Source organism: Sabethes cyaneus, chromosome 2, assembly GCF_943734655.1.
Source record: "Sabethes cyaneus chromosome 2, idSabCyanKW18_F2, whole genome shotgun sequence".
Classification (NCBI taxonomy): domain Eukaryota; kingdom Metazoa; phylum Arthropoda; class Insecta; order Diptera; family Culicidae; genus Sabethes; species Sabethes cyaneus.
Window position 1 is genome coordinate 223,212,201 of NC_071354.1, and position 26,866 is coordinate 223,239,066.

At 41.8% G+C, this 26,866-nt stretch overlaps 1 protein-coding gene across 1 annotated transcript in view; it reads right to left on the bottom strand.

Annotated features, from left to right (window-relative positions):
- Nucleotides 1-281: 281 nt before the first annotated feature.
- Nucleotides 282-26,866, bottom strand: part of LOC128736934 (uncharacterized) — a 157,576-nt gene continuing 130,991 nt past the window's right edge. Inside the window, exons 8-14 of the mRNA XM_053831446.1 lie at nt 12,768-12,940; nt 2,711-2,901; nt 1,949-2,644; nt 1,634-1,891; nt 897-1,579; nt 605-834; nt 282-544 (exon numbers count right to left, since the gene is read on the bottom strand). Coding sequence (XP_053687421.1) covers nt 282-544; nt 605-834; nt 897-1,579; nt 1,634-1,891; nt 1,949-2,644; nt 2,711-2,901; nt 12,768-12,940 — 2,494 coding nt within the window. The remainder of the gene's footprint in view (nt 545-604; nt 835-896; nt 1,580-1,633; nt 1,892-1,948; nt 2,645-2,710; nt 2,902-12,767; nt 12,941-26,866) is intronic.

Sequence of the window (26,866 nt, forward strand, 5' to 3'; positions counted from 1 at the left end):
ACATTTGTTTTTTTTTTTGTTTGACTTTCTTTTAAATCAATAACTTTACGCTAATCACTTGCAGTGAAATGTCTCTATCGAAGTTACCCACCTGTAAAAGTTGCTCACTGTCTTCCTGGCGAGTGTGCTGCATTTTGGCGAAATGTCGGATTAGAACAACCGAGCTTACCGAGATGGTGGTGCGTTTAGCAATACGCAAGGTCGTCCATGTCGACGTAGACAACATGTCACACGGTCGTCTCCCGGTCGACGTGTATGTATTCGACCGGCTGCAGTCCGTGTCAGGAGTCCGGATCGAAGAACAACGGTTCCTTCTTGTAGTCCTTCTTCGAGAGGGTACCGTTGAGGGAGGTGGGTGCCGTCTTCAGCTTCTCGTTGGACTTTCGGCGTTTCTTCACCATTGCGAGTGCGCAGAAGATGAGACAAGCGCACAGGGCCGCCGCCAGGCAGCCGAACGCAGCGAACATCCCGCCGGGAAGCTCCATCAGGCGACTGCCGCACTCCTGCTCGCTTTCGTCGAACCCGGAAGGGCAGTTTGGACGGCCTGCGAAGCGATTACGTTACGGGTCGAAAAATATTAAACCAAGAAAGTTTGTGGACTTACCGTCACACCACAGCACACTTCCGATGCAGGCATCCAACTCTGGACAGCGATGTTCACACTCGGATTCTCGTGGGTAGAGTCCAAACTCGACAAGAGTGTCATTGGCAGTGAAGTTGGTTTGCAGATCCAGCTGCTGAATCAGTGAGGCCTTGGTGCGTTGAATCTCCAGCCAAGAGAAGGCGATGCTGCCCGGTTCCTTGTGCACTGGCTCTAGCACCATGCTGACTGGTCTGTTTAAACAACAGGAAATGTCACAAAAAAAACCAAGCCTTTCACCGTTATAAGAACTTACCTATCCGAACTGAGAAACGGTTGACTGCTCATCCAGTCCTCGGAGAAAATGTGCAACGCAGCTGACCGGCTGGATGGAGGAGACGGGCAGATTACTCGCATAACCTTCATCGGTTTCCCACTGTACACCAGAAGTCGATTCCTAGTGTTACATTTGGTGAAATCCTCTTGTACCGACGGGTCAATGGAGAGGAAACTTCCCCACGTACGAACGAACAAACTACGATCCTGCTGTTGAGCTTCAATGAACCACGGCAAACCATCGCAACTGGCTTCGTGGGATCTCAGCGGAAAGCTAACTTCGTCTTCCCCTCCGGAACCTCGAAGTTTTAGTCGCTTACGGCACTCGGGCACACGAATGAAGTCGTACGAAGCATGAAAATAGACATCGGCGAAGTCTTCGGAGATATTCAACCGGGTAACTACGAAAGTCAATTCCAAGGTGCGAGAGTTCGAAATGAAAGTTAACGGTGAATTGTAGGAGCTAGTGGTATTGTCACAGAAACAACCCAGCGGAATTTTAACATCCTTGTAAGGGACATCGAAAATACGCAGTTCTCCAACCCTCCCGGCATCCAATTCACTTTCCGACGGAGCACATCTCGCACGACCCGTGTGTCCGTCGGATTCGGTAATGCAGGACGCTGAGTCTCCAAACGAAACGTTGTACAGTTCGATGCGTACCTATAAATTGTGACTTCAGAATCGTTCAATGCCAATTGAATGAATCAAACTTACTCGTTCTCCAACGGAAGCTTCAAATCGATACAGACAAGAAATATTCTTGGCTCCTCCGCGACCATGTAGAAACACGTTACGAGGTGATTGGAAATCACCCTTTCTTTTACGGAAAACTCTGGAACACAGCAGGGGGACTTCTTCGCCTTTCTGACCTAGGTAGGGTTCACCACCCAATTCCGTGTCTACGAATTCGTACTTGATTCCGAAGCTGGACGGAAACAGCGAAGTCCCCGTCATCGTATGGAACTCAATTTTCTATAAATTTTGAAAATTATTACACACTCTTCAATCCCCTCAGTCGGTCAAACTCACCAAATCGTTTCCGGTACTGACGTAACTCTCCAGCGGAGTGCACGGTCGCATCCGGTCGTTCTTCGTCTCCAATGCCACGTGGTCGCACAGCTTGGGTGAGTCATTATCGTAGAACTCCGCCACCAGTCGACGATTGCTTCGCGTAGTTTTTTCCCGTCGTCCACCATGATCTTTCATCACTTCATTGGCACCATCCTTACCATGTCGTGAACCACCTTCCTTGGAACCTTTCCCACTACCCGAAGAATATTTGGGCATCCGTTCCGGCAACCCCATTCCCACTCCAAATACTAAACCTTTATCCCCTCCGAAACCAGTCGTTTGGTGTCCAGCATGCTGCTGCGGTTGATTAAAGATACTGTTCACCGTCGGACCGTAGATGTACTGATCCACCGGATTCCACACGTTGTCAACGTTGATTTTCAAACTCTTCCCGTTCTGATTTGCCGTCCCGTAATAGGTACTGACGGTTCGGTTCATCATTTGCTGATACAGGGCAGTTGTGCTACTAAAACCGGCCATCGTTACCCCCGGTGTTCCGGACGAACCGTACGAACTGGAAGCTGCCGAAGAGCTGGTCTGCGAAGCGGCCGATGTGCTGATGATTGATGCAGGGGATGTCGTTTTAAGCGGAACGTACGTCCCAATGCTGTCCCAAACTCGCAACCGAGTCAACCAAGGTAGCGAAGATTCGCTCTGTAAGAAGAGGGTTGTTTGCTAGGTAGGGCGAAAGCAAAATTACTAGATGTGGTCGGAACTTACCTTTCCGATGGTTCCATTATCGCTGCCAACGGTGGGCTGTAGAATCTGTAGATGATAGTTGGTGAATGAGATCCACACCAGATCCGTGGAAACTCCGTGAAAGTAGTAAGTGCAGGTGGTGTTCGGTGGCAGTGTATGGCGGGGACTTAGCAGATGTCCCATTCGACCACGACGTGAGTACAGGACTTCGTCTGTGAGTTGGAAAAAATTAGCAAGTTGTTATATACGAATTTAAGAATTCACGGGAATATTTCGCGAATTTCAAAATGGCAAATTTACATTACGATGGCTCTTAGGGTTAGACCTTGGTTGTGTTTGATGAATGTAACAGTTTATCAGGGGCAGTCTCAAGACATTTTAAAATTAGTTTTAGATATAATTTTCAGCGGCCACTTTTCCAATTTTTAATTCATTATCTGAAAAACTGATACTTAGAAAAATAGTATTTTTCGCAAATATTTTTACAATAAAATTATTTACAAGTTTTCCGAAGAAACCATACTTCTGTATCGTAAAACAAAAAAGTTCACGATTTTGAACATTCAAACCACTGTGCTTGTGCAATGAGACCAATATTTCTGGACGTTTTGTTGCAATCTTTGCAGATGACCCTAGGCATTCGCCAGTGCGTACCGAAGATGGGCCTAAAAGGCCTCAAGGTCGTTGAGATCGTCGGACATATGCCGTAGAGGATGTGAATTTACTGTCGCTTCTATCCGGAGAACAATCGTATAGTGGTCTTGAAATGGTAAGTATACTATTCCACAGTCCTAACTGTTGCCTCCCACAGACCACCAAAGTGTGGCGCCTTGGGAGCAGTTGAGTGCCACACAATTTCTTATTCGGAGCAGACGGATGTGATTTAGTTCTGCTCAACTTCCCTTATTAATCTTACGAGAAATTCTGTCAGTTTGAAATTCTGTCCGTTTGATTTCTTCAAAGTTTTTTTTGTTACCTGAAAATGGATGTTTCCCCGTCTTGAACTAAATGAAAAGTGAAACCACTAGGAACACATGCATATCCACGTCTATGTTAAATAATTTTCACGTCACTTTGATTCAGTGTGGAAGTTTTTTTGTATTATTTTCGAATCATTTTTGTAATTTGTTTCATTTTTGTGCAGCTTTTGTCATTTTTGTCACTTTTATATTGATTTTAGTATCGTTGGTAATATTGTCCATTTTTAAATTTTTTTGGTGGTTTTTTATTACTTTTGTACCACTTTGTCGTCTGGTATAATTTTAGAATCGTTTCCGTGCAATTTTTGTGCCCTTTATTTATTGTTTTGATGTAGGACTACGTCTTACGGCAAGTTTTGAGATAGGGTGTCATTCCAAAAAATCGAAAAATGCGAGCGTCACGAAAAATGAAAGGTTTTGAGCACTAATAGCTCAGCGGGTTTCCGATCGATTTTCAATATTCTTACACCAATCGATCGGAAAATCTTCTAAGAATTTACCTAAATGAAGAAAAGTATGAATTCTTGATGTTGAACTATTGAAAAATTGAAAATAACGAACCTATGTTTTACCGGAATTCTCCCTTCGTGATTGGTTGGAAGATTCTTTGCGATGATCTAAACCTATACCAATTTGATATCTGTGCTTGGGAAGTAAGCCAAAACAAGTGACAAAGTTTCCTCATTTCAATAAGATTTCTTAACACCGCGGTTAAACCTAGACCATTTTGATGTTCTTGCTTGGGAAGTACGCCAGAAAGAGTGACAAAGCCCCCTCGTGCGAACAGATTTCTTACGAACGCGATTAAACCTAGTCCAATTTGATGTCTGTGTTAGGGAAGTGTGCCAGAAAAAATGACACAAGTTCGTTGTCCCAACAGATCGCAAATTCTTTACTGCGAAACGATTAAACCTAGGCGAATTTGATATCTGTGTCGGAAAAATGTGCTACAGCTGTAGTGTTCGGTTATAATACGACTCTGTATGAATACGCATGCTTGCCGTTTCATTAGAAGTGTAGTGAAAAGATGTGCTGTTGATAAAATAGGATTGAATTGGTAAAATCCCTTCAACGCGGGGAACCATGGGTAATAAAAACAATTTCAGTAAGGTGGCAGGAAAGCAATAGTTTGTGTTCTTGATTTTGTTAAGTTGTTTTCAAATGCACAATCTTTTGAGAATTGAACGTATGCAATGTTACGACTTTGCTAAATGTTACATACAACGCATGTAGCATGTATATATGTTGCTACTATCACTACAAAGAGACTTACGTAGTCCTGCGTCACCTATATATGCGGTCATGTCTTGTACACAACCCCTCTGATTTTTTGTTGTTTTTGGTAGCCTTATCTTATTTGTGTTTTCGAAACTTTTTTCTATATCTTCAGTATCAGTGTTTTGTTTTTTTTTGTAATTTTTGTATCATATTTTTATAAGGTTTTTATCATTTTTGTGTAATTTTTTATATTTTTAGGCCACTTTTTAATAACTCTTTATTTACTTGCATATGACTCTAAGCGCGGTTATGGCATAAACTCCTTTTTTCTAAAGGGACGAAGTGTCTGAAGCAAGGAAAGTTTAATTGGAAGAAACTGGAAAATTTTGATATAGACCAAAAATATATTGGGTTGTGCAATGGCTGGTGCGGCTAGCACCCACGCTATTTCGGTTGGTACCCAAATTTTTTACTAACTAAACATCCCGTGGTGGTTAATCACACGAAGGCTTGCCAGAGCGACTGTTGCACTGAACAAGTAGATAACAGTCTATCTTCTCGGCGGTAGAAACAAAGAGCAGTCAAAAATAATATACCGTCGCAAGAGGCAAGGATGGTTCGAAATGTTCCATACATTAATTTGTCAAAATTTTGCTCGGCTAAGACGGTACTGTCAAATAAATCAAAATTGAGTCTAAGTGATCGAACCATCCCTAGCAAGAGGTGTGTAGTGAGAATGTAAAATAATAGAATTGGAGAATAAAACAAAATTATGTATTAGACTGCCTAATATAACGGGCGCCAGTAGTTTAGTGAGTAAAACATTCGGGTACCGACCAACCAAAAGAAACTTTTCAGTTGATCCAATTAATTATTCATCGCACCACACACTTCTTCACACACTTTTGATAATTGTGCTGTATAATATTTCTATTTTTGTACCATTTGCCGTATCATTTTTTGCTAAATTTTTAATATTTTTGTGTCACATTTTCATCTTTTTGTATCAGTTTTGTGTCAAGGCACCATAAAGCGCAAAGGCACGATTTTTTAAAAGATTGGTCGACTTGAAGAGGATACATCCCAAGTAACAATTCTTAGTTTTATTACGTTCCTCTAGTGGTTTTCATGACCAATTTTATTAAACCGCTAATAAAACTATGCGCTCCACCAAAACTTCCTGATGACCACTACACACCGGCCTTCCGACCATGGGGTCCACCCTTCAGAAGATTTTAACCGTTATGTGTGCAACAGGGTACCCGGGTACCTTTTCAGTTTTAAAATAGTTATAACTCATTCAGTTTAAAACATACGCCATTGAAATTTTGCGACATCGTAAAACTCGTTGATCTTAAGTAATTGAGGTGTTTTTGGTGAATATCCATAAAGGGGATTAGCCATGAGAGGCACTTGAATTTTTTTATTACGTAGGAGGGCGACAAGGGTACCCGGGTACCCATGATTTGCTTTGTTCATAACTTTGTCTATCTTGAACCGATTTGGATGAAACCAGTGGCATTTGATTCGTACATTTATCTAGTTTTGATTAGATAAAGCATTTGGCCATTAAATGACATGTAGTTCCCGGGAATCGGTGATTCCGGAGCAATGTCCGGTAAAACGTGGGAAGTCGTTTGTTTTAAAAGAATATCAGCTTTCAGCAAAGCTATTAGCTTTGAACTTGACATTGTGGACCCTTTTTTTCATATTATTATATAAATTGGTGACTTTAGATAGCATTGGCCATTCCAGAATTGGATTTCTGTAGGGTTACACATGGCCAGTTGGGCGCCTAATCCAATATTAGAATTGGTTTAGCGGATCTTTTAGATGTTTTGAGCCGATATGGCCAGTTTAGTACTGATTAATACTTTCGGAACTGATTCCAAATGTATAACGGATGGTTCTACATTTTGAACTGTTCTGATAATGCTAGGCATTATCTTGAATCCTGCGGTATCATCTGTGACCCCGTAGAAACCATTTTCAAAATAACCAATCAAAATACATCGAAATGTAAAAAATATCACCTACCGAACTAATTCCAAGAACTTTGATACCCATATTGCTAGGTTTTACCTCCAATCCTGGCCACCCATGACCCCACAGGAACCTACTCCGGAATGGCCAACCTGATTCATCTCATTATATAAAATAGATCATTGTATGAATTTTTAGATTTTTTATATCCGCATGACTGATTTTCCTGCAATACAATCAGTTCTCTACCTCACAGCGGACACTCTGTCGGAATTCCGGATTTTCGGGCCCCGTATGTCTTTTTATGGCCAAATGGCCAAGTAATTCAAAACTAGATTAATTAACGAATCAAATGACACCTATTTTATAAAAATCGGTTTGAAATTGTTGATGCTATAACAATATCAATTTTGGGTACCCGGGTACCCTTGTCGCCCTGCTAAAGGTGTTTTTTTTGTCGCACACATAACGGTTAATAACCTCTTTAAGAATCAGGTCATCCCGATCAAATGAAAATAACAAAATTATAACAGGATGAGTTCTAAATAACAAGTTTTTTATAACAAAATCTCCTTTACGGTTTGTTATAAACTTGATCTCGTTAGTAGTTAAAATATAATTTTTTTAACAAAATCCACTGTAGACAAATGTATCACAATAAATATAACAAATTATGATATAAACTGATCTAGTTTATATCAAAATTTGTCACAAAAATTTGAATTCTGCCTTGCTTTATTCAAAAATATAACAAAGCATGTTATAAGTAACCAAACGAGATGGAATCTATGTAAAACAGTTTGCGTGTCGCATGTTTTTCTATCTCATTTATAACAAACTTTGATAGAAATATCAGCTGGAGCTACAATTCTGTAATATTTTTGTTAGGATCATGTGATCGAGATAAGCTAAAGTAGTCTTATCACACTGTGCAGGTGTGCTGTGTTCCAGGAATAAAACCGATTATACTTTTCGCTACTGGAAAGCCTTCCGCTACAAAACTATAAGGCATACAGCTTGCTAATCAGTCCCCCAGCTTTGTTACTTGAAAATACATCCGTGAGCAGGAAACTTGAACTAGTTATCAGATCATCCCGATCGATTTGGTAAATAGCGACCATAATACAATATCCTCTAGAATAATTAATAGATTTTTAGCAGCCTCCGTTGGTTTGCCGAATATGCGCATTAAATTTTATCGTGCATATTAATATGATAGGTGGATAAAATCAACGCGCCATCGAAATTTTGCAATTTTCGAAAACTGGTTGTTGTCACAAAATAAATATATTCAGCTGGTCAATCTCAATTTCTAATTGAATCATTTTAGTTGCTTCGTGTGACAGGAAAACCGATTGATAATAAGTTTTTTCCTGCAAAACACTTTACTTCGAAAAATTTTTGTTTGAGAGCTATAACAAAATACTAGAATATGGCAATGGCTCAAAAAAATGATTTCGGTGTAAACTCTCTCTAATATTCTTAATCATAGCAGCAAGCAATGAATCTTATTGGTCAGGGTTTTACTGCTTTAATTGCTTTGTAACACTAACAGATTTTTTGCGGTTTGACAAGTAACCGTAACAAGATCAATTTTGATTGGTGTGCCATATTGTATTGCTACGCCATATATATGGTTAGTTTAGAAGAGACGCGCTGCAGGCAATTAGTTTTATCGTGGTAATCTGGCAGTTATTTCAATTCTACAACGAGGTAATATAAGGAACCACGATAAATTTGCTTTGTTAGCAGTTTTATTATGGTTTTATAGTTAGATATAAGTGTGTTTTGTCTCGTACCTTCGTGGTATTGCGTAATACCTTAACAAAACCAGAGATGATGAATAATACCGCAATAAAATCTTAATAAAATTCATGTAAACCCAAGTGGCTTCGGAATTGTTACTTGGGATGTTCGTACAATTGCGACACGGCCAAGGTTTATTAAGCACGAGGTTTTAAGTTTCGCGAGGATCACACCACGACAGCTGTCAACTTGTTTCTCCCGTTTATGGTTCGTTTCATTTGCCTGAGTTAATTCGTAAGTCCACCGGTCCTTTGGTTCATTAGTAGTTGGTCCGTAAATCCGCTGGTCTGTTTGGTCGCTGGTACGGATGTCCTTTGGTAAGCTGGTCGTTAGTCCGTTGGTTTATTGATCATTGATATATTGGTCCGTTGGTCGTTGAGCGTTCGTCCATCAATCGTTCTACCGTAGGTCTGTTAGGCGTTGGTCCACTGGTCATTGATTGGTTGCATTGCTCGCTGGTCCGTTGGTCGATGGTCCGTAAATCCGTTGGTCTGTTTAGTCGTTGGTTTGCATGTCCATTGGTACACTGGTCGTTGAGTCATGATTCGTTGGTCGTTCGTCCGTTGGTCCGTTGATCGTCGATCATCGATGTATTGGTCGTTGATCCGTTGGTCATTGGTCCGTTGCTCGTTGGTCCGTTGGTCGTTGAGCGTTTGTCCGTTAATCGTTCATCCGCAGGTCCATTGGTCGTTGGTGCGGTGGTCGTTGGTTCGTTGGTCGTTATTTCATTGGTCCGCTGGTCCATTACTCGCTGGACAGTTGGCCGTTGATCCGTTGGTTGTTGTTTTATTTGTTCATCGGTCTTTGGTCCGGTGAACCGTTGATCCATTGATCGTTGGTCATCTGTGGTTCATCTGTGGATCCATTGGTACTTCGTCTATTGGTCCGTTAGTTGTTGATTCGTTGGTCCGTTAGTCAGATGGTCGTTGATCCGATGGTCATTGGTGGTCGTTGGTCCGTCGGTCGTTGCTTCGTTAATCGTTGGTCCGTCGGTCGTAGCTTAGCTGGTTCGTGGGTTCATTAGTCGTTAGTCCAGTGGTCATTCCTTCGCTGGTTCATTGGCCGTTGGTGCGTTAGTCGTTGGTTCTTGGTCTGTTGGTCGTTGCGTCGTTGAGCCGCTGGTGGTTGGTTCGTTGCTCATTCGTGGTCGTTAGTCTATTGGCCCGTTAGTCGTTAAACCGTTGCTCGTTCCTTCATTGGTCCATTGGTCGTTGGTCCATTGCTCGCCGGTTGTTTGGATTTTGGAGGTTCGTTGGTTGTTGGTCCATTGGTCGTTAGACCGTTGGTCGTTGTTTCGTTGGACTATAACACGCTGGTCGGTTGGTCGTTGATCCGTCGGTCATTGCTTCACTGGTTCGTAGATCGGTTAGTCGTTAGTCCGATGGTCGTTCCTTCGTTGGTTTACTGGCCGTTGTAGCATTAGTTGTTGGTTCTTGGTCCGTGGTCATTGGGCTGTTGAGCCATTGAGCCGTTGGTGGTTGGTCCGTTGCTCATTCGTGGATCCGTTGGTCGTTAGTCAGTTGATCGTTAGTCCGTTAATCATTAGACCGTTGGTCCGTTAATCATTAGACCGTTGGTCGTTCCTTCGTTGGTCCATTGGGCTTTGGTTCGTTGGTTCGTTGGTCGTCCATCCGTTGATCCGTTAGTCGTTGGTCCATTGGTCGTTATTTCGTTGATCGTTGGTTCGTTGGTTGTTGTTTGGCTGGCCCGTTGGTCCATTACTCACTAGTCGGTTGGACTTTGGGCGTAGATCCGTTGGCTGTTGGTCGTTGGTTCGTTGGTCGGTTGGTCATTGGTTTGTTCGCTTTTCCGTGGATCCGTTGGACGTTGTCTCATTGGTCCGTTAGTTATTAAGCCGCTGTTCTTCCCTTCATTGACCCGTTGGTCATTGTTTCTTTGGTCGTTATTTAGTTGGTCCGTTGGTCCGTTGGTCCGCTGGTCGTTGATCCGATGGTCATTGGTCCGATGCTCGTTGGTCCGTCGGTCGTTGCTGCACTGGTCCGTTGATTCATTGCTTGCTGGTCGGTTGGACTTTGGGCATAGATCCGGTAGTCTGTGGCTCCGTTGGCAAATCCATCCGTCAGTTGTTCCTCCTTTGGTCCATTGGTCGTTGGTCTATTGATGCGTTTGATCCGTTGGTGGTTGATTCGTTGCTCATCCGTGGATCCGTTGGTCGTTGACTCATTAGTCCGATGGTCATCGGTCCGTCCGTCTGGTGGTCGTTAGTCCATTAGTCGTAGTTCTGCTGGTCGTTGGTCCGTTGGTCCGTTAGTAGTTAGTCCGTTGGTCGCCTCTCCGTTAATCCATTGTTGGTGGTTAGTCCGATGTTCCGTCAGTCCATTCATTGGTTGTTGGTCCATTGGTCCGTTGATCGTAGATCGTCGTTGGTCCTTTGGTCGTTAGACTGTTGATCCGTTGCTCGTTGGCGTATTGATTTGGTAATATCTGATCTATTTCTCGCTGGTGAGTTGGTCGTTGGGCATTCGCTCGTAGATCCGTTGGTCGTCAGTTCCATTGGTCCGTTAGTCGCTACTACAATGGTTGTTGGACTTTGGACCGATGGTCGTTTATTACTGGTCCTTGTTTCGTTAGTCGTTGGTCGTTGCTCCATTGGTCGTTGGACGGTTGTCGGTTGTATTTATTAAATTGGGATAGTAAAAATACTTTTGAGATGGATTTCTGATAAATTAATGTTCATTCTGGAATATTACAGAAACGAACAGCTCGTGGTGAGTTCAAATCGAGAGTGTTTTCACATTTTCGTTGAAATGATATCGACATGCTTTTTCAAGATCTATTTAACATGAATAGGCTGTTCAAAGGTATCTTGTACCCCATGGTAACAAATCTAGCAATATAGTTTTATAGTAATTCAATTTAAAAAGATCCTTTGATTATGGATTTGTTATGATACGTCTAAGAAATTTATTTTTTAGACATATCATCTATTCATCTATTATACAAAGACTAAATATGCAGGAATTGAATTCAAGATTTATCTCAATTTATTTTAGATTCGTTCACTGATACGAAACGCTGCATTACTTTTTGCAGCAGAAATAATCAAAAACACAAACAATGTTGCGTCCTATTTGGCTTCCCAATTTCAATACATTTGATCAACATTATAAACTGGTGCAGCGGGATAGGACTTTCGCATCCGTTGTTCAAGTGATTCACGAAATTCACACATGAAATTTTTATAAACTCGACTCTCGGTTCTCGCCAGAAATTGCACACTGGCAGCGAGCAGGCCGCTAGCCGGCTGCCGCGTCATCTTGCTGCGAGTCAAACCCCAAGCCCAGATTTCAGTTCCACTTGGCACTTAGTCGTCCGGCTTTTTCTGGTGGTGTGCACAGCAACCGACCGGATGATGTCGGGATTAAAATTTGCTCAGCGATTTAAAATTCATAGAAAATTCTCCCGCGCTACTGCCAGGACTGGCGCTCTATCTGTCTGTCGGCAGCAAATTAAGGTGGGCGGCTATAAAACATCGTGTTTGCCGAAAAGTGGTCCCAAAATCGTGGAATGAATTTTACGGTTACTTTGCTATTCCGATTTACTCCCGAATGGCAGGTGAGTTTTGCACTGTCGGTTTCCCGCACTCGATAGATGAACACTCAGCTCAGCCTTCGAAACGTGCGTCAGTGCGTTTGCGGGCGCACAGGAATGAATCTGATAAGCTGCATATCGATGGCTGTGCAAACACTGCCGAAAAATCGTAGACCGTTCAAAATAATAATTGGGGATTTGTTTGAGATGTGGCAGAAAAATTGCAACCGTTTTGCTAGATCTGGGAGCTGGTTAAATATTGCCTCGGTGAAAAAATGACAGCTTTTTGCTGCAGTTGTTCCCTCAGTGCAGGTGAAAGCAGTAAAACTGGTAAAATTCGAACAAAATGAGCAGCTGGAACTTCTTCCTAAATATTTAAAATTCTCTCAATCTTCCTTCTGCCCAATTTGCGCTTAATTTCAATCAAAACCACTCAACGGGAAGTACTATGTATATAAAACTCATCACGCAAGGATCGACGGATTGCCACTGGCGTGGCGTGGCGTGGCGTGCCATGGCACGGTGCGGCACTAACCTACCTGGGCTGGATGCATTGATGTGGAACTCGCACTTGCTGCCTTGGGCGAAATCGTACGAATCGGAATCGGCAAACAGGATGTCGACATCCAGCTCGAAGCCTCGGTTCGATTGGCCCGACTGCAACGGTGCGGAGAACGGGCTCGAGTGGAACGCAATCAGCATCTCGGGGCCTCTGGAAATATTTAAGCGAAATGGGGAAAGAGAAAAAATATCGGTGAATAAATGATATGCGACGAATGTATAATTTTTTTTACTATTTTAAGGTACACTGTAAATTGCAATATTTTTTATACTTTTCGAAGATATTTAGACCAGGTTCCGAGTCTTAAAATCACTGCACATGTTCTACAGAACATTGCGATGTTGTTATCGAAAAATTCTAAGCCACGATTGAATTGGTAAACAAGCTTCATCGGAATGCAGCGTACGGTGACTGAATTTCACTCGTGTACGAATGCAGTCGGCAAGCGTCTAGCCGATATACGTGTGGCAAAGTTTGTACGGCTGCAAATCTAGACCATTTCCTTTCTCTCATCAAAAACCATCGAAAGCCACAACGCACACACAGCAGGTATAGGAATGCAAACATTGCCCTACCCCGGGGACCAATTGCCGTCATCGTCCCTTGGAAGGTGCATCTGCATACAGACACAGTCAACAATGTGCATCCACAGCTCCCGAAGTCTGCTGCAGCATTCTATTTTCGAACGCGCACCTCAGGCTTTGTGGTTATTCAGGTTATGTATCAAAATCTGACTCCTTTCCTCGACGTTTGTCGGTTTGGGCTTCCCTGCACATATCCCCTGCTGATGGTAACTTGCAATCATATATAGTAAGTGAAATTGCTGAGCTGGAACGGATTTTTTTTATTTTCAACTCTCCGAAAAAGTACAATGATAAACATTTCCCTGCCTTCAGATCTCGGGGGAGGCAGGCAAAAAAGTTAGTACAAAGCTTTTCTGCTACAGCTGCATATGTGGCAGCGTCAGTGCCGGATTTAGTGCTCGTCATGTGAAGGAATGTAGGCTATTTTACTGGAACAGAGCATAAGTACACGGTCGCAAAACACTACGGATAAGCTGTGAAGCTGATCACATCCGATGAGCTAGAATAAAGTCTGTCGGATAACAGACAGCAACTGTTACGTTAGAGTTTGAGCCTGTGCTGGAATATGGGCATTTTTTTAGAAAATGAATTAATCATAAACTCAAGTCCTTTTATACATCATTTCAATTATTAAGAACGGTGGAATTTTGGGACCATTCACAAATTGTGCAGCAGATTTGGGAAAGAACCTAAGTGCGTTACGTAGTTTGTAAATGGTATGAGTTGCGCCGTTCTTGAGTAATGAAATAACCGTGTAAAATAACCTTAGTGTACAGATCACGTCTCGGATGGTGATAGAATTGAGAGGATAAAACAAAATTAGGTATTAGACTACCTAATATAACGGGCGGCGGCAGTAGTTTAGTTAGTAAAACATTCAGATATCATCCGAAATATCGTGGGTGCAAACCCCATCTGCCATCGCCCCAATATATTTTTACCAGTTAATCCAATTAATCATCTTTCGCATCAGACACTTCCTCACTTTCCAAAATAGTTGCGGCAATCAGACTAGATAAATGTTGCAAACAGCCAAAGTTATGAGATGATTTCGAACGATTGAAAGCTATAAACCATATAGAGCAGCAAACTTTGAACGCGTTTTTCTCAAAATCGGAATTTTGTCTCTTGGTTCGGTCTGACTTAACACCGACCATATTTGGTTTTCAACGCATTGATTTGAAACCCAATCCTTCTAGCCTCCGTTTTTAGGTAGGCGTAGATTAGATTGTCTAGCTTAACCATTCTAAGTTTTATTACGTTCCTCTGGTGGTTTTCATGAGTAATTTAATAAAACTGCGAATTAAAATATGAGCTCCACCAGAACTTCCTGAACCTCTATAACACTGCCTTCCGATCGAAGCACAGTGGTGCAGAATCGAAAAAAAGCGGACATTACCAATTGGGTAAAAATGCGTAATTTTTTAAGAGCGGTGTCTTCGGAAAAGTTTATAAATGAAATATTGCGCATCTTTCTGTACTATTAGGGTGACTGTGAATTCACCTACTAGAGTGATACAAACTTTTGTTTTTTGAAATAAATTCCAAAAAGTTTCTTCCTCCAAAAAATTGCAGAATATACTAGCATACTAAGCAACTTTAGTGAATATAGTAATTATAATTTGTTTTATTTTGTTAACTAGTGTTATCTATCTCTTACCGGTTGCGAAATATAATAATGTGTTTGAAAAGAGCACTTGAAAATCAATTACACTCAAGTCGCTTTTTACGCGAAGGATATGTCCCGCTTAAATCAAAACCGCGTAAATTCCGAATTCGCGTAAAAAAACTAAAATTTCGCATAAAAAAACTTTGTGGATTTCAGCCCTACGCGAAAAAATAGACGTTTTGAGAATATCCACGTAAATTCCGAAAATCGCGTAAAAAACCGCGTAAATTCCGAAATTCGCGTAAAAATAGTCGCGTAAAAAACAAACCGCGTAAAAAGCGACTTCAGTGTATACTCAATAACTTTGCACACGATTTTTTATTACTTTTAAATGTTCCACAAAGTTATTCAGTATGTTAAAATACACATTTTCTGTGAATATTGTTTTTCACTAAGATGCCACCCCAAGCTCCTATCTAGCGCCTCCACGCGGTCATACTCGGTAATACTCTACTGAGTAGCTAAGCTAGGAGGTGCGATGCCGCGTGGTTCCCAGCTGCCTGATCTCAAAACTGACATTTTTGGCAGACGGCTGAACCACAAGGACTTGGTAGCAGGTAAGCCTAATATCACAGAACAGAAGTGGAAGTAGAAATCCAAACACGTACATGCTACTTTCTACAGATACTAGCGAACGTGGTGTAGCGAGTCTAGATTTTTCTAGGAAAAATTATTGAAAATTATTTTAAAAAAACAACAGTTCATACCACCCTAATAAATAAATTCACGGTCACCTTGATAGTGCAGAAAGATGCGCTATATTTAATTAATAAACTTCTTCGAAAACATAACTCTTGAAAAATTACGCATTTAACCATTTGCGAATATCCGCTTTTTTCGATTCTGGACCACTGTGTGACGAGCATCTACAAAAGGTTTTTATAACCTTTTCAAGAATTAGTTTACAAGCTTAAGCAGACTCATCACTCAGCAGAAAACAGCAAAAAAACAATTATGCTTTTCGCTGCCAGCCATGAATTAATGAAGCTTTTCACTACAAAGCTATAAAGCATACAGCTTGTTCTGGTAAAGAGCTAAATCACCCAGACTGCTTTGTTAACTTGAATATACATTCGTGAGCAGAAAAGTTTAAATTTAACTATCAGATCATCCTGATCGATTCGGTTTATAGCTATCATAACAAAATATCCCATAAAATAATTAATAAATTTTCAGCAATCTCCGTTCGTTTGCAGCATATGCGCATTGAATTTTATGATGCATGTTGATGTAACGTGCCATCGAAATTTTGCAATTTTCGAAAGCTGGTTGTTTAAAAAAAACAAATATATTCATAGACTAATCTCAAGTTTTTAGTCTTGACCTTGAAATGCGGTCATACATATATAGTAATATTTTTTGAAACGATGGTTCTACAATTGATGAAGGGACGGTAGGGAAAGAAATGAAATTTTTTTTTTTTTTTGTAATAGACTAATCTCAAGTTATTACATAGGAACGGGCCTTCCCTCGAAAACCCGCACTGAGAAACGCGGCTAACACAAGCTGACAGACGAACAACGTCACGCGCAGTACCTTGCAAGTCGTAAGGGCCGGCATAGTGTCGTCGTCCTGAAAGTAAACAGTAGTTAGATTAAAACTTCTCGCTCGGTGGTAATCTGCAATTGATGTAGGAAGCGGCACAATATGTGTCGATAACCCAACCTAACGCGTCGCTATCCTTGAGAAGTGGATTTTGCGGTCTCCTTTTGTCCAGTGCCTCTATGGTTCAAAGGTACAAGTACCAGCGAACCACATGCCCTGGCGGGTGTTGTGGGTTCGAATCCGGTTGTAATCTCAGATTACAGCTTGGTTCGACTCATGCACCTTCCAGTATTGGACAAAAGGTAGGAGTCAAAATGACTACTTGTCAAGCATAGCTACCAATACACCCCCCCCCTTCCTTTCCGCTCTTCCCCACCTTCACCAAAAAAAAAAAAAAATTTCATTTCTTTCCCTACCGTCCCTTCATCAATTGTAGAACCATCGTTTCAAAAAATATTAAAATATATTCAGTTAGACAATCTCATTTTATACCAAAATCCTTTTAGTTGCTTCTTGTGACAGGAAAATCGATTGATAATAACTTTCTTTCTGCAAAACACATTATTTTGATGAATTTTTCTTTGCGAGCTAACACAAAATACATACTGGAATATGTCATGGCCTTGGATAAAAAAAGACTTCGGTGTAGAACTCTAATATGTTAAATAACATACAGGAGAAACCAACTCTTTATCGCAATCCTCGCAAAATCGTTTTCATCCTTCATCTGGTATTGCTGTTCGAGCTCGACTGTATTGTATGCTTCCTTGAAATCCACGAAAATTTGCTTGGGCTCGTTGTACTCCCGACCAGGGCTTGAAAAGGGATCGCAAGTTGAATGTGACTGCCGTGAATGCGAACTTTCCGCATTCAAACTCCGCTTTTTGAACGATCATTTGACTGTTTTTTGAATCCAGTCAATCTCCCGCTTGCGCTGCTGCCGTCTTACAATTCATACGGCATCTCAGCAAAAGCAACCAGTCGATCTCCCGTTTTGCTTTGCGCTTTGAGAATATAAACTGCAAACTGACTGGAAGCATACGGTGACGTATTTTTTCGTTTCTCTTTTTGTCTCCAAATCGGCTGCTCACAGTAATAGTTTGTCACCCGGACGTCGGTCCGACGCAAGCAAAATATTCGTTTGTATTGGACGGAGTCCGACAGACTTCTTCCATGCACATGTAGTGGTTGTTTTTTTTGTAGTATTGAATCATACGATTGTGCGGTTGCTTTTCGTTAGCGTGGTGATTGCCAATCATTTGACTGTTTTGAAGTCATTCGCTGCTCCAAACAGTAAAGGCAACTTGATCGAAACAAAAATGTTAACAAATTTTAGAGCGCGTTCGTTCTGCTGCGTGCGATCGGCGTTTGACTGAGCAAACTGCCAGTTGTGTTATGCATAGCGTTCGTATTCCACCTCTAAACGGACGGTGTGAACTTGAATGCGCGTTGGTGTGACTGCGGTAGAAAAAAAGGATCGGTCGAAGCCCTGCTCCCGACATTCTGGAGGATTTGTCGGAGAGTAAAAATTTGATCCGCAGTAGCACGGGCCCCCATGAAGCCTGCTTGATACTGTCCTACGAAATCTCTTGCTATTAGGAATAGACAACGGAACAAGAGCTACTTTTCTAGTTTAGATTATAGTCACTTTAACCAGTTTTTGGGTCATTCGTGACTTCCGCGGGATTGGGATTTGAACCCGGGTCCTCGGCGTGTGAGGAGTGAATGCTAACCACTACGCCGGGACTGACCCCTAACAAGAGCTGTGAGGGCACCGTATTGCCGTAATAATTACAGCAAGCGACCCGATCGTCTTTTTGGACATGGTTTCCCTCCTAGTTCTACTCATATCAGGCTTCGGTGTATATCCTTCTCATAGAACTTGTGGTTGTCATTTGCGCGACCAAAACCAAAATCAAAATTGGTCATGAAAACCGCCCAACACCAAAACCAAAATTGGTCATGAAAACCGCCATAAAAGTACAATAAAACTCACATTGTTGCTTGGGTTGTCAAATTGAAGAATGTTTAACCGAAGTAGGCGGATTTGTCGTGGGTATAACTTCAATAGTTTAAAGCGCGCAGTAACTATTTGGGTTTTATTACACCCTTATGATGGCTTTTATGACCGAAACTGGTTTTGAAATATGCAATAAAAGTGCAATACGCCTGTCTATACATCGCTTCCCTGCCAACGTGGGCATTCATATCCTTGATGACGATCTTGAAGTCCCGTTGCGAACAGCTATCGTACGTTGCCTCCTGCTGTGCATAGTATCTCGTCAGCTTTCTTGTCAGCGGTTCTACTTTCGTGTGGGATTCTAGACTCAGAAGCTTCTAAATATATGCATCTTAATCTGACCATAGATGCTTCAATAGTAAGAATTTTAGTTCCAAGAATGTTCCAGAGTTGAAAATTTTGAGAGAACCTTTTCCACATATTATTTGTCTTACATTTGCCCAAGCTTTTCTAGCGAGAGTCGGTTTAAAATATACGAATTTCTGATATTTTTTGGAAATATTGATTTAAAACTTAAATATTTTAAATATTGTTTGCATCTATAAGTCTACCAACTATGCCAGTTTACAAAATATCATGAAATTCGGGGCTCCCTCACCTCTCTTCGTACGATGACTTCCAGGGAGCTCCCAGTGAAGAAATCGTCAGCTGGACGCGTAAATACCAAGTTTCTGTTTTGCGTTCTGTGGAAGAGTTGTTGAGCTGTAGTGAAGAGCATTTACCGAGGAGCCATACCATGGGTCTTTGGTCAAGTCTTTGGTTTTCCCATCTTTCGCGTCACACCTTAAGTACCGTAAGCGTCGTTGCGTGATACTCATAACTGGCTGCCTGGTGGCAGACACCGCACTGATAATGACTACAACATCATCCATCTTTGTCTGTGATAAACCGTTTATTTCGCTTGACCATCGTGAAACTACTGCTCTGTCGTTAAGGTTTGAGCAGGTTTGTGTCCACCTGAAGAGCCCAAGAGGAAATGATTGGCTGATAATCATTCTCTGCTTCTATTAGCATATTACGGGGTCATCGCTACAGAACTTTTTTACCGATTGACTTAGCCTTTTCCAAGTTCCTCCCATATGAGGTGACGCTGTAACAGGGTCAGGTAACCGACGTTTATTTATTTTTGTTAAATCGATTTGAAAAATTATTTATTTTATTTTAAAGTGTAGAATTTGTGTTTGGTAAATTTGAGAGGCATTATTTGGTCGAAATTATGTTCGAAACAATCTTTTCAGCTTTCCTTAGTTCACTCGTACTTTATGAGACGGCCTTGTTGAAGTGTCTACGACCGAAATGTTTGTCAAAATAGTCTTGGCATCGATTTGGTGGCCAAAAAGCATGATGATCACCTAACAACGAGACTTGTTAAGCCTGTTTTCGAACAGGTCTGGCATTTCTTGCCAGTTCATAGCATCTTCGGCTGTGGCGGGCAGAGAGAACAAATGGCGAATACCATCGATGGTTTGACGGAATCCAATCGCATCGGAAGACATCGCATCGTACACACTACAACGTATAGTCGCTTCACAATATAATCATTGATATTGCTTTGCGGACAAACCCGGAACAAGACCATGATCTCAATATACAAAGTGACAACCCAATTTCCCCTGATTGAAAATTATTCGACAAATGTCTTGTGGGAAATGCTTGTGATGTGATGAAATAAAATTTCCATCTAAATTGATCTGCACCTAATCCTTTAAACTATCAATGTCAAAACTTTTCAATAAGTTTTACTTGTGCTCGATTTTATTGTCGAAACTATTGAGGAAATAGATATTTTGTTCGAAATATTCTGTTGTTTGCCAGAAGCTATTACTTTTATGCTCAACATCCTTTTCTTAATTCGAAGCACATATTTGCTCCGTTTTCACAGTCCATCTCTGTGCAAAACAAAATGCAAACAGAGAGAATCGAATCGAGAACAACTTTTATCCCGATTCCCTCTCGGACACGTTTCACTCTTCCCTTCGTCGACAATTGCTGTCGGTTATGTTATGCGCCTGCCTGCTGGAGGTTTGCTGTGAAATAAACATGATTTTATGCTTAAATGACTCGGCGGGAATCGCGTCTGGCTCGGGCTGGTGCAACCGGAGTGAGCTCTCCGTGTTGCAGCTTCATCAGCAATCCTGGAACTCTGCAGTTGCAGACTACAGACCGAACACTTGGTAGTTCGGTGCAAACAATTACCATTGCCAGAGTCGTTCATGTAAAACTGTTGTTATTTTGGTGAATTCCGCTCGCTCCGCCTCGGTCCTCGTCGGATCGACTTCCGGTGTGCCAAAACGATTCAATTTTTTCTCCATCCGGAGAAGTCGAACAAAAGTAAGCAACAAAAAAAATCACGTTTGCATCGGACCGCAGTTTAGCCTTTTGTTCCAGGCAGTCGCTCGCTTGTACGATGCAACTGGTTCCGGTCGGCGCTTCGATTGGACTTTGGGAAGCGCCTGAAACATGGAAGCTGACAAAGCGCACGAGAAGTTACACAAAAAAGCGGGTGTTTGCTGAGCTCGTCCTACCCCCTGCCGACCGACATCCTACATCGCATATCGGAAAGTTTCGGCAAGGGTTTGCCAGCCAGCCAACGCCAGGCGCTTAGCAGAATCTCCGCTCAGAAGCTGTTGTCATTTGTGCTGACCAGAACATACCGACGACGATGCAAAAGCGAACGGTTGTTTGCTGAAACGGGTAACTGTCAGCGGAAATGTTAAGATTCGCTGATGCGTACCACGAATGTGCGGTCGGTTGGAAGATATTTCCCTACACAGAATCAATTTTGAGGAAAAATCAATTCTAGCCTGCGCTTCTCTGTGTCTGTGTGAGCATGCGGTAGGATTAATCTGCTTGAACTAGTACCTATTTTGTTATCAAACAGCTCGAAACAGGTGCAGAACTGTGACACATGTTGAACAACACAATTCACAGGAAATATTTATTCATTTGCAGGTGAATAGTCCGTTGCTTCATCAAAGATCGACTCCGAATTTAATGAAGTTAGTTAGTCTTCAGATCGAAATTTCCTAAAACAACAGTTGCCCTCTGTGGAAAACTTCTTCGTTCACCAGCTGGACCGGCCAGAAGAAAGTGCAATGCAGAACGGTTGAATCAATCAGCTTATTGAATCATTTATTCTAAATGGACCCCTTTCTCGACACATATGGTCGCTGCGACGTCTGCAGGAAACTTTTAGCTGAATTTTTCATTTCACTAATTGACCTGCATGTTCGACATATCTATCTGCTGGAAATACTACTGCCTGTTGGCTCTTTTGTATAATTTGAATGTAAAATCAGCTGCAGGATGCGCCCCAAAGCGACGACGACGACGACGATATGCCGCGCGACTGCACTTCGTTTCGGTTGCAGTTATTAAATTGCAAATGAAGCATTCAATCAGTTCGGTACTCGCTCGGAACCGTGGCAGCCAGCGCAGCCAATCACTTTGGCACTCGCTCAAATCGACCAATGCAGCTTTTTTGGCTCATCCCCCCGGCAGTGATCCCCCTTTCGATTGTGGTTGTTTGTCCGGTTGAGTGGGGATAAGATTCGTGTTTACCCTGTCCGTTTGTTTAGGATGATTAGGTTCGAAAATTGAGGCTCCGATTGTATTCTCCTTCGAGTGGGGTGTAAGTTGGACTAAAATTAGAGGTCCAGTTTACGATCGGGATTAAGGCAACGTTCGAATATATGATAGGTAAAAGCTGTTAACACCGGAAGATCGAAACGATATCCTGCGTTGAGCTGGGAAAACATTGAAATTATGCTCTCCACCCCACCACCGCAAAAGCAAACATCGCGTTGAATAGTTTGTTTTATATGTTCCGTAACGATCGTAAAACTTATCCCGTCAGGGGAAAACTCATCCAAAATCAAACAATAAATTCCACCAAATCCCATGACTTGCCGGGACGAGTTAACTTTCACCGCGGTTCGCAACGGAACAAAACCACGCGAATAAAATGTAGCTTTGGGTATTGACGCCCCCCCTCCACCTTCCCCCTTTTCCCAGAAGCCCGCACCAGTCGGTTGGGGAAAAACTTTGTCTTACTTGGCCGCCAAAATCTGCCATATTCCTCGGATGGAACAATTTGCGCGCTCTAGCTGTACGTAAAGAATGGAATACAGATTAAATTAATTATAATTTTCACGCTTCTAACAATGGCAAAGAAATTTAATAAAGCTTTTTGGCATTTTCCACCCCACCGCGGCGGGATCTGTCTGTCGGGATCTCCGATTTGTTTCAACCCCGACGCCGCCGCCACCAGCACCACCACCAGACGCGTCCGCCAAAGATGAGTGTGAATAGTTCTGGTTGGCTGGCTCGCATTCCGGTGCCCCATTTTGCGGTGGCAATAGTATTTCTTTTTTTATTATTATTACTATTTCTGTCGGCTTTTGCCTTCTGGTAGAATCCGAAGAGACGTCCGTTATCATTATGCATTTATCTCGGAAGCATTTGCACAATGCAGGCAAAAAACCGTGGTGTGTAATGCTTTCAGCTTTTGACGGGTGCAAACATATGCATAAAGCTATCGTATAGTTTTTCTCTGTTACAGGCAATTATTTTATGATATGATAGTTTTAATCGTAACGCAATTATAAAAATTACTTAACTGTTTTCTTGGCAAATTCCAAATTTTTCATGATTTCTACTTTTCAATCCCGCGACATCAATAATGTGCCACTCTTGGACATATTATTTTACTACAACCGACTTTTTTTAAATTAAATTTACTTATTACAAATGAAATTTATAATTTAATGCTGCATGAAGAGTTTTGTTGAAAACCGTTTGTAAATCCTTTAACCAGATAACCAGTCGAAATCAACTTTCTCATGTAGACCCGTTCTGTTAAAAAAGGGTTTCTGTCGAATGTTATCTTTTCCTCTAGCGCGGGTTGACTTCAATTCGCAAGACACTTGAGTAAATATTTCTATGTATGTTCTCAGTACGCCCCTAGATTTTCAAGAATTCAGCATCTACTTTCTTGCTTCGTTAATTATCGCGAGCATCGGGCATTTCCCACAACAAAAAAAAAAAAAACAATATGCAAAAAGCAATTACTGCGGAAAGGCTAAACCGACGAAGAACAGAACAGAGGATTTAAATTCTTTTATATCTTTGGTGATTGAGATTTGCCGTCGAATTCGAACGGCGGTAGGATCGAAAACTCGAAAAATCCAAAATTTAAAAAGTCGTAGGAGTGAAAGCTAGAAAAGCAATCCTGTCCAACCAACATTCAAATACTTAATCTGCGGAATACACAACGAAAAGGTGACAAAAAGATGACTAAATACGAAGAAAAGCCGGATGAAACGATGAGACGGCGAGAGGCCGGCGTAAACGTGATGAAAAAGCGACGAAAAGGTGATAAAAAGAAGTTGAATATACAAGCGTACCCCATTACGCATAAAGACGTTAGATATTGTACTGAAAATTAGTCTTAAGCCTCCTGTTTCATGAAATTTAGTAACTTTTTAGAAGCAAAACGTGTTGAAATAAGTGTTTCTCAAGGTGTTTTTACCACATTTATCCTAAAAAGGTGTAATAAAACCGATGGTTTTCATTTACCAATTTGAGCTCTGAGACCGTTCTACAATTCATTCTTTGATGTGAAACACCAATCTCTTTTAGTATCGTTGCAATTTCATGTCATATCTGAAAACTGCACGAACTCATACATCACGCCAAGCACACTAGATTACCGCGTGCGACGGACAAGATCTGACGGCCTTCGGAAAACAATATCGAAATAGACTCCTCGGGTCTCTCTGGAACGTTTCTGAAAACGATTGCAGTATTAAAATGCCTAGAAGAACTCGCGGACATTCACCTTTGTTATGACTTCGCTAATTGTGTAGCAACGACAACCCAGCAGGGATATGGCTGTAGATTTTCTGATCGTCAGCTACCTAAAGCAAGTAAGTGAACACAAATCCAGAAGTGTTCGTTTTGATACACAATGATTTTAATTTAGAGACGTCTACGATAACGCACCGTCGCTTCCAGGAGGGAACGTTGTTTTCAACGAGGCCCCGTGCCACACTGGAACATTAGCGCAACTATTAGTGCAATCTACAAATGTGAATGTATTCGAATTAATCACGATCGGTGAAATATTTCACCGATCGTGATCAATTTGAATACATTCACATAAGTGCACGGTAACTAAAATCAAATCATACAATCTACAAATCTGAACGTTGAAAAAATAAAGTAAATAAAGCAGGTAAAACAAATATCACTTGAATTCGATAACAGGCACCGATGAAGCCTGCAAGTCGTAGACGGAAATAAAATTATCAGTGGAGTTCAATCGTGAAAAAAGTTTTCTTTGCTTTTAATTTACGTACTCAATTAAGATGGTCCCAAAGCTTCGATCAACCTAGTTTTGTTTTGATGTTTTTCACTAAACTGCTGCTGCCCGTTGTATTAGTCAGTCTAATACCTAGTTCTGTTTTATTCTCCTATTTCTATCATTCTCGTAAACGCACCACACACTCCTATACGACAATACTATTTTTGCAATACAGTTTTGGTTTATATTTTCCAGTTCATCCAAATAATCATTTTTCGCATCAGAAACTTCCTCTCTTTCCAAAATAGTTTACGTCATGACAGCGTATAGCCATATACGAGTAAATAGAAAAAAAACACACGCGGTGGTGGTTTTAATCACTAGACATGCCGGAGCGACTATCGGCAACGCACTGCTAGTTTCTATTGTACTGATCGAGATGACAGTCTTTTCTCGGCGGTAGAAACAAAGAGCAGTTATACAAAAAAATTAACGTTGTATAGAATTGTGTGTGGTACGTATACGGGAATGATAGAATTAGGAGAATAAAACATAACTAGGTACTAGACTGACTAATATCACGGGCAACTGTAGTTTACTCAGTAAAACATTCGGGTACCAATCGAAAGAGCGTGGATGTCAGCCCCATCCGCCATTGCACAACTCAATGTATTTTTGGTTAATATCGAAATTTTCTAGTTCTTACAATTAATCAATCTTTGCACCAGACACTTGCTCCTTTCCCAAAATCTAGTGCATGGTTGCACCGACCGCGGCTGTTAGTTAAACACACACACACACACACACACACACACACACACACACACACACACACACACACACACACACACACACACACACACACACACACACACACACACACACACACACACACACACACACACACACACACACACACACACACACACACACACACACACACACACACACACACACACACACACACACACACACACACACACACACACACACACACACACACACACACACACACACACACACACACACACACACACACACACACACACACACACACACACACACACACACACACACACACACACACACACACACACACACACACACACACACACACACACACACACACACACACACACACACACACACACACACACACACACACACACACACACACACACACACACACACACACACACACACACACACACACACACACACACACACACACACACACACACACACACACACACACACACACACACACACACACACACACACACACACACACACACACACACACACACACACACACACACACACACACACACACACACACACACACACACACACACACACACACACACACACACACACACACACACACACACACACACACACACACACACACACACACACACACACACACACACACACACACACACACACACACACACACACACACACACTTCTGTTCTGAAGTCAGACCATTTGGAAGTTCCAGCCCAAGCAACAATGAGAGTTTTATTGTACTCTTATGGCGGTTTTTATGACCAATTTTGGTCTTAATTGCCAAGATAAGAGTGTTATAAAACCGTAATTGTTACCTGGAAGGCTACAATTCCAACAGCCCGACAGATTTGGATTCCGGTAATTTGGAATCCCGAAGATCCGGAAGCCCGATACTTCGAAAATCCAACATTTTGGAAGTTCGATAGTTCACCGGATCGAAAGACCGACAGTTTGAAAGTTCGACAGATTGGACGTTTGACAGTTCTGACTCCCGGCAGTTTGGAAGTCCAACAGGCTGGAATACCGACTTTCTGGAAGTCAGACGGGTGGTGACTCCGGCAGTTCGGAAATCTGATAGTTTGCAAGTCCGACAGTTTGGAAGCCTAACAGTACGTCCAGTAAACCAGTTGGTTTGTATATCTCGATTGCAACTGAGGTATAC